Source organism: Chrysemys picta, chromosome 8, assembly GCF_011386835.1.
Source record: "Chrysemys picta bellii isolate R12L10 chromosome 8, ASM1138683v2, whole genome shotgun sequence".
NCBI lineage: Eukaryota > Metazoa > Chordata > Testudines > Emydidae > Chrysemys > Chrysemys picta.
Genome location: NC_088798.1, coordinates 12,348,954 through 12,368,061, shown reverse-complemented (window position 1 = coordinate 12,368,061; position 19,108 = coordinate 12,348,954). Strand labels below are relative to the sequence as shown.

Genomic DNA, 19,108 nt, shown 5'->3' with positions numbered 1-19,108 from the left:
CTGTGGATGTGGTATACCTAGACTTTAGTAAGGCATTTGATACGGTCTCGCATGATATTCTTATCGATAAACTAGGCAAATACAATTTAGATAGGGCTACTATAAGGTGGGTGCATAACTGGCTGGATAACTGTACTCAGAGAGTTGTTATTAATGGTTCCCAATCCTGCTGGAAAGGCATAACAAGTGGGGTTCCGCTGGGGTCTGTTTTGGGACCGGCTCTGTTCAATATCTTCATTAACGACTTAGATATTGGCAAAGAAGTACGCGTATCAAGTTTGCGGATGATACCAAACTGGGAGGGATTGCAACTGCTTTGGAGGACAGGGTCATAATTCAAAATGATCTGGACAAATTGGAGAAATGGTCTGAGGTAAACAGGATGAAGTTTAACAAAGACAAATGCAAAGTGCTCCACTTAGGAAGGAAAAATCAGTTTCACACATACAGAATGGGAAGAGACTGTCTAGGAAGGAGTACGGCAGAAAGGGATCTAGGGGTTATAGTGGACCACAAGCTAAATATGAGTCAACAGTGTGATGCTGTTGCAAAAAAAGCAAACATGATTCTGGGATGTATTAACAGGTGTGTTGTGAGCAAGACACGAGAAGTCATTCTTCCGCTCTACTCTGCGCTGGTTAGGCCTCAGCTGGAGTATTGTGTCCAGTTCTGGGCACCGCATTTCAAGAAAGATGTGGAGAAATTGGAGAGGATACAGAGAAGAGCAACAAGAATGATTAAAGGTCTTGAGAACATGACCTATGAAGGAAGGCTGAAAGAATTGGGTTTGTTTAGTTTGGAAAAGAGAAGACTGAGAGGGGACATGATAGCAATTTTCAGGTATCTAAAAGGGTGTCATGAGGAGGAGGGAGAAAACTTGTTTACCTTAGCCTCTAAGGATAGAACAAGAAGCATTGGGCTTAAACTGCAGCAAGGGAGGTTTAGGTTGGACATTAGGAAAAAGTTCCTAACTGTCAGGGTGGTTAAACACTGGAATAAATTGCCTAGGGAGGTTGTGGAATCTCCATCTCGGGAGATATTTAAGAGTAGGTTAGATAAATGTCAATCAGGGATGGTCTAGACAGTATTTGGTCCTGCCATGCGGGCAGGGGACTGGACTCGATGACCTCTCGAAGTCCCTTCCAGTCCTAGAATCTATGAATCTATGAAGACAGAATTATTATGCAGCCCTATGCTCTGGGTGTCCCTAAGCCTCTGACTGCCAGATACTGGGACTGGGCAACAGGGGATAGATCACTTGATAATTGCCCTATTCTGTTCATTGGCCACTGTTGGAAGATAGGCTACTGGGCTAGATGGACCATTGGTCTGACCCTGTATGGCCATTCTTATTAATTTCCTTATGGATTTTTCTGTGGTGCTCCTCACTATAGTATCTGAATGCTTCACAAATAGTACTTAATTTTCACAACATCCCTGTGAGATGAGGGGACATTATTATCCCCGTTTTACAGATGGGGAATTGAGGCACAGAGACAGTAAGGTAAAAAATGTCCAATAATTGTGGGTGCCTAATAGAAGACAGCCTGTGGCTTGATTTTTCAGAGTACTTAATATTTTATTGCACTTTATATGTTTAAAGCACATCTTCCATTGACTTCAGTTGCAGCTGTGAGTGCTCAGTCCCAGGATCTAAAGTTGGCACCCAGAAAATGAGGAATCACAGTTGCCATCTGTGAAAAGTTTGGTTTAAGTGACTTGCCGAGCATCACATAGGAAATCTATGACAGACAGGGCCGGCTCTGGCTTTTTTGCCGCCCCAGGCAAAAAAGCCGCTGGCCGCCCGCCCCCGCCCCCCCCCCCCCGGCGGCCGGGGGGAGGGCGGCCAGAGCGCCGGGGGGAGGGCGGCGAGCCCGGCCGTGGCCCCGCTCTCCCCGGGGGCCAGAGCGCCGCGCCGCCCCCCTCCAGGTGCCGCCCCAAGCACAAGCTTGGTGGGCTGGTGCCTGGAGCCAGCCCTGATGACAGAGGTAGGGATAGAATCCATTTCTCCAGGGCACCATTCATCTGCCTTATATATAAGACCATCCTTTCTATTCCTGCAGTCTTCCACTTCATTCACTAGACACCTTCAACGTCTGCAACAAATGAAGCAGGGATCCTACAGACAACAGCCTCCTTCACTGAACAACCCTGATTCATTCCCAAAGCACCATCCATCTTGTGCACTGAATGAGGCGGGGGTTCTGTGGAAAAATAGTACGTGGTCATGGAACTAAGACTGTATCATAATGGGTGGGTCAGTTGTGGTGTAATGTGCAGGTATGAATTGTCTAACTGTGCCAGAATTTTTTGTTATTGAGAAATGCAGCAGAAAGGAGAAGGGAGGGAATAACAACGAAGCTAATCTAAATAGGCTCTTGCTAGGTGAGAGTCACTCAAACCCAAATTTTAGACAGGCTGTTGAACTGAGTGGCCTGTGAGATTCAAGTATCTGGGAATATTCTGTGATGAACAGACTTGCGAGCAGTAAAGGAAATAGAGGCTGTTTGTAAGAGAGAGAGGAGATATGGTAAACATTGATATTGTAATGGATCTTCAGATATATATTGTTCCTTTTCAGAGGAGCCTAAATAGAAATTACTTTGCAGATCTCATTCTTTTATAAATATATCATACTTAATGTAACAAATAAAAAGTCATGTTGCTTTTTTTTAAACAACAGAAGTTCAGAAACGTTTTGGACAACAACAGGAATGTTCCCCCAGGAATTCATTATTAGTTTTCATAAATGTGTAAAAATCAGCAAACTCACAATCCAGTGTTACTTAGGTAAGAACGCAATGTATTTTCATGTTTTAATTTTCACAGTAGTATCGCACTCTGCAGCTAATAGTTTAAAAAATAATCCACAAGAATGTAGCTAAGCCAGCAAACCAGTGATCCTTTGAGGCTAGTATGTTGCATGAACTAATTGGGGAAGCAGGATATGCTGGAGAAAGACGAACATCTTTCCTAATAGCCCTGGCCTTTGTGCATTATATCGTTATAATATGTTGAGGAGGAGAATTATTTTCCCCGACTTGAGCTAGTGATTGATTTATGCCTTGAAGCATGAGGATAAATTGGCCTGATAGTTTAGTATAACAAAGTTACATTAACTAGGTTAAAATTATTTATCTTATAAATGATGATCTTTAAAAAATAATTTGCTTCAAACAATTCTGTAAATTGTTTCATCAAAAAGTATTTTCTCTTTATCTGTTTTAAATGTGTTGCTTTTTAATTTCATAGTATGAACTTCTATGTCCTTTATTTACATTTTGTCAAATTTCTGTAATCATGTGAGAAAAGATATTATGAAAGAGAAAGTACTGTGAGCCCAGGAACTTAGGAACTCAAGCTTTAGCTGATCTTGGCCAAATCACTTAAACTTTCTTCTTCAGTTTCCCCACCTGTAAAATGAGGATGATGATAAGATTACCTACCTACCCAACAGGATACTGTGAAAATTAATTAGCTAATGTTGGTAAAATTCTTTGAAGATGAAAAGTGATGCATGATGTTAAGTACTGTTGTTATTAGTAAAACAGTAATATGAAACTAGACTTCAGTGCTCAGTCTATGCTGATTTCTTTTTAAATATATTTTAGTGCGGAGTTTGAGGATTGAGAAAAGCTTATCTAAAGATCCAGTAGCTTTTGAAGTGTGTATCGAAAAAGGTAAGTAATCAAATGAGAAGCAGCTCTGATTGGGTGGAAATTATGTTGGCCTTTATCTATTTGCTCATTGTCTTAATATCTTTACACCATTAGAAGAATAAAGTTTATAACATTTGTTTGGTATACTGGAAAGGATTGTGATTGGCTGTTTTTATTACTATCGATATAATCCATAAAAAAATTAATATTCCATCAATGTTACCAGAGTGACATGCTGGAAATCCACATGAAAATTATATGTGAAAAAACAGTGTGACTTGAAACAGTATAGCAATAGAACTGCCTTGTTAAGAGACAAAATATTTTCCAGAGCACAACAATCTAAATCATGATAATGTTAAATTGGGTACTGCTGTGTGCTCAGTAGGTATTTGAGGATGGGGCAGAGGTTGATCTTTGTTTGAAAACTTTCACTCTTTTGTTAGTTTCTCTCAACCCTGAGTTTTGTAAATTTAGGTTTGTATTTGAATTTTCATTATTTAAATTATCAGGAAACCCTGTTTTGTTTTAAAAAAATAAAAATAAAAAACCATAAACTGTTACACTATGGGCCTAATCCTACAATCACAGATGCATACAAGTACTTTCCTTATGAGAGTGGTCCTACTGATTCCAACAGACTGCTCACAAGAAGTAGAGTTGCTGTGTATATAAATAGGGCCCTACCAAATTCATGGCCATGAAAAACGTGTCACAGACCGTGAAATCTGGTCTCTCCCTGTGAAATGTGGTCTTTTGTGTGCTTTTACCCTATATTATACAGATTATGGGGGAGACCAGCATTTTTCAAATTGGGGGTCTTGACCTAAAAGGGAGTTTTTTGGGGGGGGTCGCAATATTGCCACCCTTACTTCTGCACTGCCTTCAGAGCTGGGCAGCTTTAGAGCAGCGTCTGTTGGCCAGATGCCCAGCTCTGAAGGCAGTACCCCGCTAACAGCAGCGCAGAAGTAAGGGTGGCAATACCATACCATGCCACCCTTAATTCTGCCTTCAGAGCTGGGTAGCCAGAGAGTGGCGGCTCTTGACTGAGGCCCCAGATCTGCAAGGAGTAGCGAAGTAAGGGTGGCAATACTATACCATGCCATGCTTACTTCTGTGCTGCTGCTGGCGGCAGCTCCGCCTTCAGAGCGGGGCTCCTGGCAAGCAGCCGCCTCTTTCTAGCTGCCCAGCTCTGAAGGCAGCACCACCGCCAGCAGCAGCGCAGAAGTAAGGATAGCAGTACCGCAACCCCCTTTACAATAACCTTGCAACCCCACCCCCGACAACTCCTTTTTGGGTCAACACCATGAAATTTCAGATTTAAATAGCTGACATCATGAAATTTATGATTTTTAAAATCCTATGACCATGAAATTGACCAAAATGGACCATGAATTTAGTAGGGCCCTATATATAAATGTTTGCAGAATTGGGCTCTGTATTGGCTCCTTTGACATCAAGTGAGAATGGTGGCATAATGAAAACTAGAATAGTAGAAAGTTTAAAATGTTAGAGCTATATTTTATGTTATCACAGTAGTTGTGATATAATTTTTGACATTTACTAAACCCTTGTCTAAAAAGACAGAGGCTTTGATCCTGCAAATGTTTTTGCATGTGCTTAACTTTAGCATAAGCCCTAAAGTTAAGCATGTGCATAAGTGTTTGCTTGATCGGAGCCGTTGCCAGTCCACAAATAATACTAAAACACTGAAAGTATGATGATGATGAGCTGTTTAAACTGCATAACCATATACCACATGTAAGAAAAATGGAAAACATTAAATTATGTGACAAGATTAAATGTTCATTCCTGTGTCTTTGAATTATATTTAGTGTACTGAGGATGTTATGAAGAACTGTGCCAACAATATGGGGTCTTAATCTCAGTTTGTCCTTTTATGTCCTATTCAAACAGGAATAATTTAATTCTAATCTCAGCTGTGTCACTGATTCACTCTGTGACCTGAGGTGGGCCCTTCAATCTCACTCTCTGTATGCCCAGCTATAAAATAGGGCTATTTATTATTTGTAATACTTATAATTCCATAAATGACAATTGTGAGGATTGATTGTTTGTAAAGTACTTTGAAGATAAAAAGCACTATATAAGTGCTAAAAGTACTACTTGTATATTTTATCTTATACTCAAAAATTAAAAGCATATTTGAGTAGTATAATGCAACACAGTTTTTTTTATGTCCCATAGAGTCATTTTAAAAACCAGTTTAATTGCTTGTATATTTAAATTGGAACATCACTAAAATTGTTTGTATTCTTTAATCGGCTTGTTAATAATTTTTGCATAAAATGTAGACTCACAATCCTTAACTTCCAGGAACTTTCAAGTCCAGTGGAAACTTATTACAGCATTGTATATATATTAACTCATTGTTTGATATAAAATTTATTTTCTAGATTTACAATACACAGAAGGGGCGCTTCAAACGGAAGAATTTTCTGTGAGTACATTCAGCATTAGTGCCACATGTAGGAGGGGTGGATAGACTAGTTAAAAATGCCTTCAATTAGCGCAACTCAATACGTATTATTTTAGAGGTTTAGATACATCCCTAGGTCTTGGATATGTGCTTATACATTATGGTATAAAAATCCATATAGCTAGAGCTCCTAACTTTGCTAAATATCTATCTGAAGAAGTGTGGTAATCTTTCTTGGCCCAGCTATTGTCTTGAAAGTTTCATGAGTTCCAGGGCTTCAAAGGAAAGAGGGGGGCTATTTTGGATTCCTCTAACCCAAGAAAGCTCTGAAAACTGGCATGTAGAAATGTCTTGATCCTTGTGTTATATTTTAAACGTTAAACTTCTTTGCAGAAGCTTGTTGAACATGTATATTATTACAATGAAAATAATAAGCTCCTTTTCTCTTCTACAGCTTCCTGAATTCCAAGCTACCTACTTGCGATTCATCATCAAATCTGCCTTTGATCATTTTGTTTCAGTGCACACAGTGACGGCAGAAGGAGTAGCAGAAAATATTTAAGACCAAATTTAAAGAATTGCCTCAAAAATTATTTGTAATGATATTTGTAGCATAAAGGATATATTTATTATTCAAACATTATATTAAAATGGATTTTTAAAATATGGCTCCAGTATGTCATGTGTGTCGTCCCCCTCCACCCCCCCACCCCACCCCCAGCAATTTAATGTGTAATGCAGTACAACTATTAACTCTGGTAATACATTTGTAGTTTTCCAATGTAGAGTACAAATGTAGAAGAATTGCTTTTTGCTTAACCATTAACATAGGAGTATAATTGATTCCACTTCTGAATTGCAGTATGTTGAAATTAAAAGGCTATTTAAGATACATTGTCTTAAAATGCCATTGAATATTTGTTTCTCTGTAAAATATTTCCCTCACAGAAAAAATAAAAGTCTGAAACAGTCAAACTTGAGGCCATTCCCCCAACCCTAAAATATGACCTTCCAAAATTCATTAGCTTGTGGTACTCCTGATCAGCTGAGAACCCTAGGTAAGAAAACAGGATGATTATAATGTCTATTGAAATATTTAAATACCAAGCTGAAGCCACTCGAGATGGTTTAATATATTTTAATTGCTCCTATTTAGCTCATTGCCTCTATAAATATTTTCACAAATCAGGTCACAGCTGCCTGGGCTTTATGCTATGACTGTCATAAACAAATATTAATAGAACCAATGCTGATGTACATTAATACAAATTGTTTCATTCATAAACTTGCTGGAGTGTGTGCAAGTGAACATTTAGAAAAACTGCCAGTAAATAATAGAAACTGCCTCTTTTTTTAAAAAGAGGGATCAGTGTGCAATCATTTGTTTTGTTTGCTAATACCCTACTCCAACATTCATCCAAGCGATTTGTACGGCTTTTAATTACTAATATTTATTTTATAGATTTCAGTTTCAAAAAGTGACTAGTTATAACACGTTGTACCATTGCTGTCTCTGTGATACTGAACATTATCTGAATCCGTTGCACCAGAATGTATTACTGGTAAGGTTTCACTGATAAGGCCAGGTTTCAAAACTCAAAGGGATTAATCTTGCAGTCCTAAAACAGGCAAAAAACTCCCATTAATCTCAGTGGGAATTTTACATTCATGAGAACTGAAGGATTGGGCACTAAATGATAGCTGCATTCAGTGGAATAAAATATATTTTTCTTTCCACTCACTAGTTTATATTTTAATGACAAGAAATCTTGAGCTAATCGAAGTGTAGTGAATATAGACACAATTTATTTTCTGTTATTTAATATTAAGTTTCATTATATCAGATGCTACCTAAACTATTAAGAATGGGCGTATGAAAGCCATTACACATTTGGAGTAATATCCAGGATTTTTTTTTTAAGAGACAAGTAGTTTCACTATATGAAAAATTTTGGTCCAAGGGTGTATGAACAGGGTAGCGATGAAATCTATAAAAACACTTTTGATTTTTGTACTCCTTTTATTCTCTCTCTTTTTTTACTTGTATTTCCTATATGCTAACCTGTAGCTGATGGTTACATCTATGACTCCATATCTGGGCTAGCATTCTTAGAGAGCTTTTCCATTAATTTCAAATGGTGTTGAATCAAGCCATGTTGATGTCTGATTCTTGAATAAGGTATAACTCATGCTATATCCTTGTCTTTTTCTGCTGGGTGAGTATATATTCTTTTAACCTCTGATTTCTATAATTATTTTAAAATAAACAGCAGTAAAAATATATTTTAAAAAAGGTCAGAGTAAGTTGTTCAGGGACCACTTTTTCCAGATAGACCACTTTATTCTTGGGGATTCTGATTTGTTCACCTATTTTATTTTTTCCAAGATTGCACGTATGTCCTCTGGATGATAATTCCAAGGTCCCACTCCACCCTGTAAAGTAAATAAAATACAGTATTGTTCAGATATACTCTATGGGGGAGTCTCCAGTGGTGCATAGTTGACATGGCCATCTCCTGCCCCACCCACCCAGAGGAGTGACCTGAGTGTGTTGCACTGCAACTCTGCTCAGCTGGTAGATGAACCCTTGGGACCCATTGCCAGCTGTGCACAGGTTAGAGCAGCCTGCACCAGAGCCAGCTAGATAATCAGGGAGCCTTAAGTGACTGCCTAATAGCCACCCTTTCTCCCGCACCAAGCAGAAACAGCACAGGAGAGAGTCTGTCCTAATGTCTTGTGTACAGACTTTTAGCTATATATCAGTATAGTAAATTACACAGTAAAAGAAGGTTTTAACTGCTAGAAAGTTTAATGCTGGAACTTGAAAGATAATCTAAATTAAATAGAAGTTAGACTCTTGTAAAAGGGCATGGTCTCCAGTTACCAGATAATAATTAGCACTTTATATATCTAAATACTATGCAAATATTAACTCAAACTTCAAAACAGCCTTGTGAGATAGGTAAGTAGTATTGTCCTCATTTTACACCTGGGTAGACTTTTATGCAGAGGTTAAGGCCAACCAACAAGTTGGGGAAACAGCTGGAGTTAGAATGTAAGGTTTCTTTGTTTCCAGCCCTGTGCTCAGTATGCTTTCACTTTATCTCTTTAGGAAGGACTACATAAATAGTGAGGCAGAGTCAAGACATACATCAAAAATATACATCAGTGCCAAGACTTTTTTGTTGCTAATCATTATTCAATGAACAATGTGCTTAAAAAGAACAGGAGTACTTGTGGCACCTTAGAGACGAACAAATTTATTAGAGCATAAGCTTTCGTGGGCTACTGCATATGCATCCGAAGAAGTGGGCAGTAGCCCATAAAAGCTTATGCTCTAATAAATTTGTTCGTCTCTAAGGTGCCACAAGTACTCCTGTTCTTTTTGCGGATACAGACTAACACGGCTGTTACTCTGAAATGTGCTTAAAGTTAATTGTAAAGTTGTTAAAAATGGAACACAATGAAAAATGTTAATTGTTTGCCCATCAAATATGCTATGGGATATTACATGGGTATTTTTAAAAGTTAAAACCACACTGTAATGTGTTCAGAGTTCATTACCTTATAGACAACCTTTCCTCCTTGCACCAGATAAAGTCTTTCTGGCAGAGCTGCGTATTTTGAACTGCTCAGGTTTTCCATAGTATCTAAAACCACTGGGCATAAAGGATTCTCTTTCAGAAGAAATTGTGCAGCCTTTTTTCGATCTTGAAGGTTTCGGTGATTATTAATAACAATGTTGTTTTTAAAAGCCCATCCATCTTCAAAAAAAAAGGGGGGGGGGAGAGAGGGAAAAGTGATTATATATTGTGTGTGTACATGCCCCAAAAATCATGTTAAAAGAACATTATCAAGGTTGCAAAGTCAAGCACTAAGAAATGCCAGAATTAGGATTGCCTGTGCAACTTAATTCAGACTGCTTGAGCATATGCATTATGATACAGTTTTCATTTACATGATCACATACCATTGAGAGCACAGGAGACACCATTCCCCTGCTCTTTTCAGGTGCTCAAACCCAGCATGGCTCTCAGCAGCCCAGAGCTACATTTGCAGAGAAAGTCTTGCTCAGCCCCAGGCTGGAACATGCCCACTTCAGAACGGATCTTCAGAAATGTAGCTGCTGAAAGTCGTCTCTATTGAGCATGTGCTAACCGTGATTTTTTTTTTTTAAAGGGTTTATAACTTGGCCAAATTTGGGTGGATTTTCACAGGGATGGCAAAAGGTATATATATCCCTCACACAAATTTCAAGTCCCTACTAAATCTGTCCAAAGAAAAGATTGCTGAATTTTTTAATATGGGCAAACTATATTTTTTTCCTAGCCTTGTTCTTGGAAACAGCTGAACCATTTTTCTGAAATTTAAAATCCGCCAGCTTGAGGCAGATCCCCAGCATGGTAAATTTCAGCCCAAATGGATAAAGTTTGGCAAAGTTATGAGCAACTGAAAAATAGTTTATAAGGGGAAGTGTCAGAGAAACTCAACAACAGGCAGTGCTACTAGCCCTGCCTGTAACATTATGCACATTAATCTATATATGATATAATGTCAATAGCTATGTTAATAACCTGAGTAACCAAAGAAATTGCAAGACATTTAAACTTACAGGAAGGCAGTTGTAGCAAAGAGGTGTGGCCTCTTTGAGATTGACAGCAAGGGAGGGTCACACGCCTACACAGTGTATCGAGCTCTTCATAAAGAAGATGGGAAGTGGGAAACTTTGAGTTTTCATACCACTCTGCCATTCACACTGGAGTAAGTCACTTAACCCTATTTTTCATAACTGTCCACATAATTTTGGGAGGCTTCAATTTTTTGGAGCCCAGTTTGGCACCTAAAGAACAGGATATTGATCAGAGCTTGAGCACTGACAGCTCCCACTATGATCAATGGGATTCTGTGAGTGCTCAGAACTTTTGAAAATGAGAGCATAGGGTTGTTAAGTTGGGCACCCAAGATAAGTGGACACTTCCAAAAATGCAGCCCTTCATTTATCTATGCCTCATCTATAAAACAGGGATGATAATATGCACCTTATATAGATATAAAAGTGAAACACTCTCTCTCTCCCTCTCTGTGTATCTATGGTAGGCTTATAATGAAAGGTGGCATCTCATTATCTTGAAGTTCTAGCTGTGTGAATATCCGCTATAACCACATAGGGATTTGCTAGCTAGTTTAAAGTGTTAAATTGTAACACCTGTGACAGAGGGAATTATTTTTTTTTCACATAACTTTTCTGAGTTAAAATACTTAGGTTTCAGAAGATTATTGCACCCCTGATGCTGTAGGTACAATTTGAAATACAGTATATATCGTTTCCAACTGGTAGCCATCAGTGTCCAGGAGTTCTAACAACTCTACTGACTGGCTGCTGCTCACTGCTGTTTCTGGTCCTCTAGATCTCAGATTTCAGATCTCTGGAAAATGGGGTATGTTACTTACAAATTTTAAACTGATTTTGAAAATTAAGATAGTCTGTCTTTCTCATTAATATACAAACAATTGCTGGCACGCACACACCATTTTATTCCTTCAAATTGGTATGATGTAAATACTATTAAAATATTTTAAATGTAAAATGGGTAACGTAAGCAAGCTTTTTTAAAAACTAGAGGATACGTCATTTTCAGCTGTTCCACAACTATTTAATAGAAATAGGAAGGTGTCACACTTTTAGAATGTAGAGTGCAGAGATTGTGTTCTCAAAGGCCTTCCCTAGCCTGGATAAATGGTGTGGTGTTAGCTAAAATTGTAGTATGGATAAGCAGTACATATTTTTAATTAATATGTGCTAAACTGCTCAAATTAAAGCCTAAAGTCCTCCCTTTCATACATGTTAAAGGCAGTGTGCCTTGTCTATCATGGACTTCTAAAAACTAACATGTGCTGACTTCATAGTCTAGACGAGGCCCCAAAGTTTTTTTTTTTAACAGTAATGGGAGATGTCAATGATCCTTCTATTGACTGGGTATATGTCACCTCAGGACAGGATCCAGAGGTAAAATGCCTAGACATCATAAATGACTGCTTCTTGGAGCAGCTTGTTATGGAACCCATAAGAAGAGAGGCAATTCTTGATTTAGTCCTGAGTGGAGCACAGGATCTGGTCCACAAGGTGAATACAGCTGAACTGCTCAGTAATAGTGACCATAACATAATTAAATTTAACATCCTCACAGGGGGAAAATTGTCAAAGAAACCCATCACAGTAGCATTTAACTTCAAAAAGGGGAACCACAAAATTATTAGGAAGCTAGTTAAACAGAAATTAAAAGGAACAGTCTCAGGGGTGAAATGCCTAAAAATTGCATGGAAATGATTTAAAAACACCACAAGAAAGGCTCAGACTAAATATAGCACACCCCCTTGTTCTCTCCCCCCCCCCCCCCCCAAAAAAAAGAACAGAGGATCAAAAAAATGCCACCATGGGTAAACAGCAGAGTAAAAGATGTGGTTAGAGGTAAAAAGGCATCCTTTAAAATTTAGAAGTTAAATCCTACTGAGTAAAATAAAAAAAAAACATAAACTCTGGCAAGTCAAATGTAAAAGCATAATTAGGCAGGCCAAGAAAGAATTTGAAGAGCAACTAGCTAAAGACACAGTAAAGTAAACAGTAGTAAGTCACTAGGACCAGATGGTATTCACCCAAGAGTTCCGAAGGAAGTCAAATATGAAATTGCAGATCTACTAACTGTGGTACGTAACATGTCGCTTAAATCACCATCTGTACCAGATGACTGGAGGGTAGCTAATGTGATGCTAATTATTAAAAAGGCTCCAATGGTGATCCTGGCAATTACAGGCCATTAAGCCTAACTTCAGTACCAGGCAAATTGACTGAAAAGATAGCAAAGAACAGAATTATCACACAGATAAACACAATATGTTGGGAATGAGTCAACACGTTTTTCGTAGCGGGTAATCATGCCTCACTAATCTATTAGAATTCTTTGAGGGTGTTAACCAGCATGTGGACAAGGGTGAGCCAGTGGATATAGTGTACTTGGACTTTCAGAAAGCCTTTGAGTAGGTCGCACACCAAAGGCTCTTAAGCAAAGTAAGCAGTCCTGGGATAAGAGGGAAGGTCCTCTCATGGATCAGCAACTAGTTAAAAGCCAGGAAACAAAGGGTAGGAATAAATGGTCATTTTTCAGAATGTTGAGGTAAATAGCGGGGTCCCCCAACTATCTGTACTGGGACCAATGTTGTTCAACATATTCACAAATTATCTGGAAAAAGGGGAGAACGGTGAGCTGACAAAATTTGCAGAAGATAGAAAATTATTCAAGATAGTTAAATCCAAAGCTGATTGCAAAGAGTTACAAAGGGATCTCACTAAATTGGGCGGCTGGGCAACAAAATGGAAGATGAAATTCAATGTTGATAACTGCAAAGTAATGCACATTGAAAAACATAATTTCCACTATACATACAAAATGATGGGATCTAAAGTAGCTGTTCCCACTCAAGAAAGAGATCTTGGAGTCATTGTGGATAGTTCTCTGAAAACAGCTGCTTAATGTGCAGTGGCAGTCAAAAAAGCTAACAGAATGTTAGGACCATTAGTAAAGGGATAGATAAATAGACAGAACATATCATAATGCCACTATATAAATCTATGGTACACCCACAGTGAATAGTGTGGACAGTTGTGGTCGGCCCATCTCAAAAAAGATATATTAGAATCAGAAAAGGTACAGAGAAGAGCAACAAAAATGATGAGGAGTATGGAACAACTTCTGTAAAAGGAGAGATTAAAAATTCTGGGACTGTTCATCTTGGAAAAGAGACAACTAAGGGGGAATATGATAAGAGATCTATAACATTATGAGTGGTGTGGAGAAAGTGAATAAGGAAGTGATTTACTTCTTCACATAGCACAAGAACTGGGGGTCATCTGATGAAATTAATAGGCAGATGGTTTAAAACAAACACAAGGAAGTAGTTCACACAGTGCAGTCAACCTGTGCAACTACTTGCCATTGGATGTTGTGAAGGCCAAAAGTATAACTGAGTTAAAAAAAGAATTAGGTAAATTTATGGAGCATAGGTCTATCAGTGGCTATTATCTCATGCTCCAGGTGTCTATATCTCCAACTGCCAGAAGCTGGGACTGGACGACAGGGGATGGCTCACTCAAAATTGCCCTGTTCTCTTCTTTCCCTTTGAAGCATCTGGCACGGGCCACTGTTGGAAGACCGTATACTGGGCTAGATGGACTGCTGCTCTGATCTAGTATGGATGTTCTGATGTGCTTATACGCAGACTAAGATCAGGGCCCCAATCTAGAAAAGACTTACATGTGTTCAACTTTACACACAAGTATCTTCATATTATCTTCAACTGAACTACTTATGTGTAAAGTTTAAGCATGTGCCCAAGTGATTGCAGGATTAGGGCCCAAAACTGGTTCTTTACGTTGACACAGTTACTTTGAATTTCAGTAGATTTTTCCTTCCTGTTTGCAGTTTCATTCTTCTCTCAAATATACTGTATTATTGAGTCATAGAGTTTAAGGCCAGAAGGAAGGACCAGATCATAGTCTCACTTCCTGTATATCACTGGCCACCAACACCACCCAGCACCCGCCTACTAAACCCAACAACCGAAATAAGACCAAAGATTTAGAGCCCAGAGGTGACTAAACTATGTGCCACAGGCAGAGAATAGGAGAGACGCAGGTGCACCAGTGCCCAAAACCCCTGCAGTGGCTGGGAAATGATTAAGTGATAGATATCTAGATAATCCTGGAAAGTGACCCGCACCCACATGCTGCAGGGAAGGCAACCTCCTCCCCCAAGGTCACCGCCAATCTGACCTGGTGGAAAATTCCTTCCTGACCCCACATATGGTAATCATTTAGACCCTGAGCATGTGAGTAAGAGTCAGCCAGCCAAACACCTGAGAGAGAGAGAGACTGCTCGGTGCCCTGGCCATCCTCATCTAATGTCTCATCTCCAGCTATGACCATCTCTGATGCTTTAGAGGCAGGAGATTTAAAAAAACCCACAGACTATAGTGGGGGGGAAATATCCTTTCCTGACCCCTGTGGGTGGCCAGCTGAAACCCTAAAGCATGAACTTTTAGGAATATAAAACATAAACCAGAAGCTCCAGAGCGGTTAAGCCCTTCCCCCACCATGATTCAGACAGAAGGATCCATATCTTTATGCTTCATCATACATTTATATGTGTTGCTTTCTATACTGTACCTGTTGCATGAGCTTCTTCAATATAGATTATAAGGAAATCTGCTATGGAGTTAAAATCTTCAACAAGCTTGTTGAACTCGCTGAATTTGAAAAGAAATGAAGGTCAGGTGCAGCTTCCAAAATTCAGGACTAAAGGCCTGTTGTCTGTAACAGACATGAAACAGTCATGTTAATCGGGTGATGAGAGAAAGGACAGGGCTAGGGTTAAGGCCTGGGCTCAAATCTGGGATCCATTCTTAGCCTTGTCACACACTTCCTGTATTATCTTGGGCAAGTCACACTGATCACCTGATTTTTCAAAGGTGCTGAGCTCTTCTGAAAATCAGGCTATTAGTTTCTCTGTACCTCAGTATCAGTATGTAAAAATCGACATAGTAATGCTTTCCTTCTCCCACCTTGGCCCTGTCTGGTTTATTCAGGCCCCAATCCTACAATAAGCTTTATGAACACAGACTCCTATGCCCACGCAAAGCCCCAGTGGAGTCAATGGGGCTCCATACAGGCGCAGGCATCTTCCCACATGGAGTTCATTGCAGGATCCAAGCCTTAGACTGTAAGCATTTTGGGGTGGCGGAGCTCTGTTTTACTAAATGTATGTACAGCAACTAGAACAATGGGCTCTCAATCTCAGGTGAGGTCTCTAAATGCTACTGTAAAGCAAATTAGTATGAAGGTACTTAAAAAAATATTCTGCATGTTCCTTAAAGAATAAACCCCACGAAGGCCCACATTTTCAAACTAGAATGCCTAAATTTAGGCTCTCAAATGCATTTTTAGGCATCTAATTACAAATGTCTTGCTTTTTCAGAAATGTTGAGTTCCCACAGCTCCAGCTGATGTCAGGGGATGTTACAGATTCTGAAAATCGGTTCCTTTTTATTTAGGTGCCTACATTTTGTCATGGGAACCTAGTTACAGACATCCAGATCTGAAAACTTTAGCCATATTTTTGATAATGCATCCCAGGCTTTCATGATTTAAATGTGATTCAGCAATTTTCTTGTCCAGACAGAACTTTAATTATTTGTTGTTATTATTTATTAAACAACTGCTGTACAAGCCACAGAAGTCAATGTTTCCTGCCCCAGATTGCTTAGTGCTTAAGGGCCAGATCCCCCAAACGCTTATGCATGGACCTAACAAAAAGCCTCTGCACAAATATTTAGAGGAACACTTTCTTGTGTTTGCAGGACCTTGATTTAAGAGTGCTTCCAAGGACTTAAAAAAATCTATTTTAGTCCAGGGTCATATAATGTAATTTGAAATTGTATACGATCTCCTTATTGGCTGTGCTTAATTTCAAAATCTGATGCTATCATTTTATCACATTTTGAAAAGGTCTAAGCTTGGACCCACTTCCGAATACATTGTGGATACCTTTCTGATATGCAAAGCATGCTATATCAATTTTGAAATTATGTTGTTTGGGGTTTTTAAGCCCTGGTTAATATACTGGGTACTAGACCGTGCAGCTTAATGATTAAGAATGTGTGCTACAAAGATCAAAGTGGAGGACAAAGTACAAACCAAATTTTTCTCTCTCAGCATTATTTTGTAACAAACATCATCCATTTTCTGGACTTTAATCTGATTAATGATGGTGGTGTACAGGCTTTCTCCACTTGTGTATAACAGTATACAAAATATATTAAGTACATGGTTCTGGTTATATTTGCCTCTTCTTTCACCATGACAAGTTATTGTATTGGTTTTCAGTAAACAGATGCTCCCCCCCCCACATCCATGACAGCAGGCCACAAATAGCTGTATGCATTAGAAAACTGTAATAGTGCATTAGCAAAGACAAACACACAGATTTTCTCTAAAACCACCAGATGGTTGAGAAACCCCAGTGTTAGAATGTGATATATTCTTTTCTATTTAACAAATCCCTCTGCAGATAGTTACTTTTAATCTAAACTGGTTTGCAGACACTGTAATTGAACCCTCTAACCATCACTTAGCCCCCCAATCTCCAGCCAACATGTCTCAGACTGTTTGAATATAATGGTCTGTTTAATTTACCATCCTAACCATAAGGACCCAACCCATTTGGATGATTTTACTGACCTTGCATGAAGTCCAAGATGTGATGCATTTCATCCCTGAAGTCTGCCACTGGGGTGTTGGGAGCATTATGTCCTAAAAATGCTTCATCTTCCAGCCTTTTCCACTTCACTTTCAAAACAAAGAGTAAATATTTCAAGCTGAAGAAAGTCGGACCCCAGTTCTCATAGCTGAAATTTGGATTCGTGCCTATGCTGCCCTTTTGCCCCTGTTTTAGAATATATCTTTTCATCATTTCCGGGAACAATATCATCAGCATTTTACCAACAGCAACACACAGCGATACATACAAAAGAATCAAGGTCTTTTGTATAATTACCCTGATTTTGAACATTTTGTCAGAGGCAGACAGACTGCTTCCAAAGGAAAACAGTGTAAGGGAGCTGGAGCAAAGGTAAAGGAGGAGGGGAAATGAGGCTGAGGCTAAGGGGATAGTGGCTGGAAAGTCATTCACGTGTCTGGCCAATTCTACCCTCCCACAGTCCCACTCACGTCAGTGCACAGGGTGTGAATGAGACCAGAATATGGTCCACTACTACACTGTGTCTCTTGAAAATAAATCAGGATGTTAATTGCAATAAAGAATGTTTTATTACTGTTAATTGTACTAATGCACATCTAAGGCTTATTCCCAAATGCATTCCATGCATTACAAATGAGAGGACTGACTACATACTGGATGCTTTGCTGGTAGAATAAAGGTGGTAATAACTTGGGACCCAATCCTGAAAATAAGCACTTGCTTTATTTTACTCACATAAGTAGTCCTACTTAAGTCCCTGGGACTACTTGTGCTTGAAGTTAAGTACATGAATAAATTTCCAAGGTTTGGGCCCTACCACCTTAGCTCTTATATAAGAGTTTACATTTTCAAAGCACTGTAGAAACATTAGCTAATTAACCAATAAAGGCTCTATATGTTCAGCAAACATTCCATGATTCCCTGCTATTGTCATTAAAGGCTTAACCCCTTCTTCTACAAATCCTTTCAACATAATTCCTGAAAGAAAGAAAGAAAGAAAAGTATTCATATATATATATGTCAGTATGATAAAAAAATTATCAGCATGAGTTACGCAGCTCACCCCAGTAAATCCTTGCATTCTGGGAATGCTACATAGATTACCGAAAAAACGATTTTAAGAATGTTTTGAAGCCTACAAAAATATCAGGACTATCGCTTGATTCCCTCCTGCCCTGTTACTCCTTCCCTCCTACCCCTACTCACCAAAGAAATAAAATAAAATCCTGACTATCTGACTTTACAAGTGAAGCGATACAAGAAATAGTCCCTTTTTAAAAAATCTGTAACAATTCTTGCAATAGTTGTTCTGTGAGCTGCGAAGCAGCAAATGGCTGAGGATGTTTACATGTCTGTAAAAAGAACAGGAGTACTTGTGGCACCTTAGAAACTAACAAATTTAGTTTTACTCGTACAGATAAATTTGTTAGTCTCTAAGGTGCCACAAGTACTCCTGTACTTTTTGGGGATACAGACGAACACGGCTGCTACTCTGATACATGTATGTAAAGGTTCTGTTGGCATGAGTGTGTGTGTGTGTCGGGGGGGGGGACTTGCCCAGCTCGTGCTGGTCACAGCTGCCGAGCACGCTGCCAGCTACTGCTTGTGTATGTGGATTATACAAACCCGCCTTTCCCCGGGGGGATGGCGCTGGCAGACAGACTGTTCCTACTGGGCCCCTCCCCATAGCATGAACTACC

General features: G+C 39.1%; 2 protein-coding genes across 4 annotated transcripts in view; one reads left to right on the top strand and one right to left on the bottom strand.

The window, feature by feature from the left end:
• Positions 1-6,765, top strand: part of IFT25 (intraflagellar transport 25) — an 11,186-nt gene extending 4,421 nt beyond the window's left edge. For both annotated transcript variants that reach the window (XM_024104916.3, XM_005284848.4), the window contains exons 3-6: positions 2,684-2,790; positions 3,612-3,680; positions 6,077-6,120; positions 6,554-6,765. In XM_024104916.3, coding sequence (XP_023960684.3) covers positions 2,684-2,790; positions 3,612-3,680; positions 6,077-6,120; positions 6,554-6,661 — 328 coding nt within the window. In that variant the 3' untranslated portion in view covers positions 6,662-6,765. The remainder of the gene's footprint in view (positions 1-2,683; positions 2,791-3,611; positions 3,681-6,076; positions 6,121-6,553) is intronic.
• DIO1 (iodothyronine deiodinase 1) lies at positions 6,554-19,108 on the bottom strand. 2 transcript variants are annotated; one of them, XM_065553853.1, is made up of 5 exons: positions 19,035-19,108; positions 17,390-17,497; positions 15,320-15,463; positions 9,664-9,863; positions 6,554-8,532 (listed from the first exon to the last, which is right to left on the bottom strand). In XM_065553853.1, exons 1-5 carry the CDS (start codon positions 19,093-19,095, stop codon positions 8,467-8,469), a joined length of 579 nt encoding a protein of 192 aa, XP_065409925.1. In that variant the 5' UTR covers positions 19,096-19,108; the 3' UTR covers positions 6,554-8,466. The 2 variants fall into 2 exon arrangements, with proteins under 2 accessions (XP_065409925.1, XP_005284904.3); XM_005284847.5 differs by lacking the exon at positions 19,035-19,108 and having other exon boundaries at positions 17,390-17,810.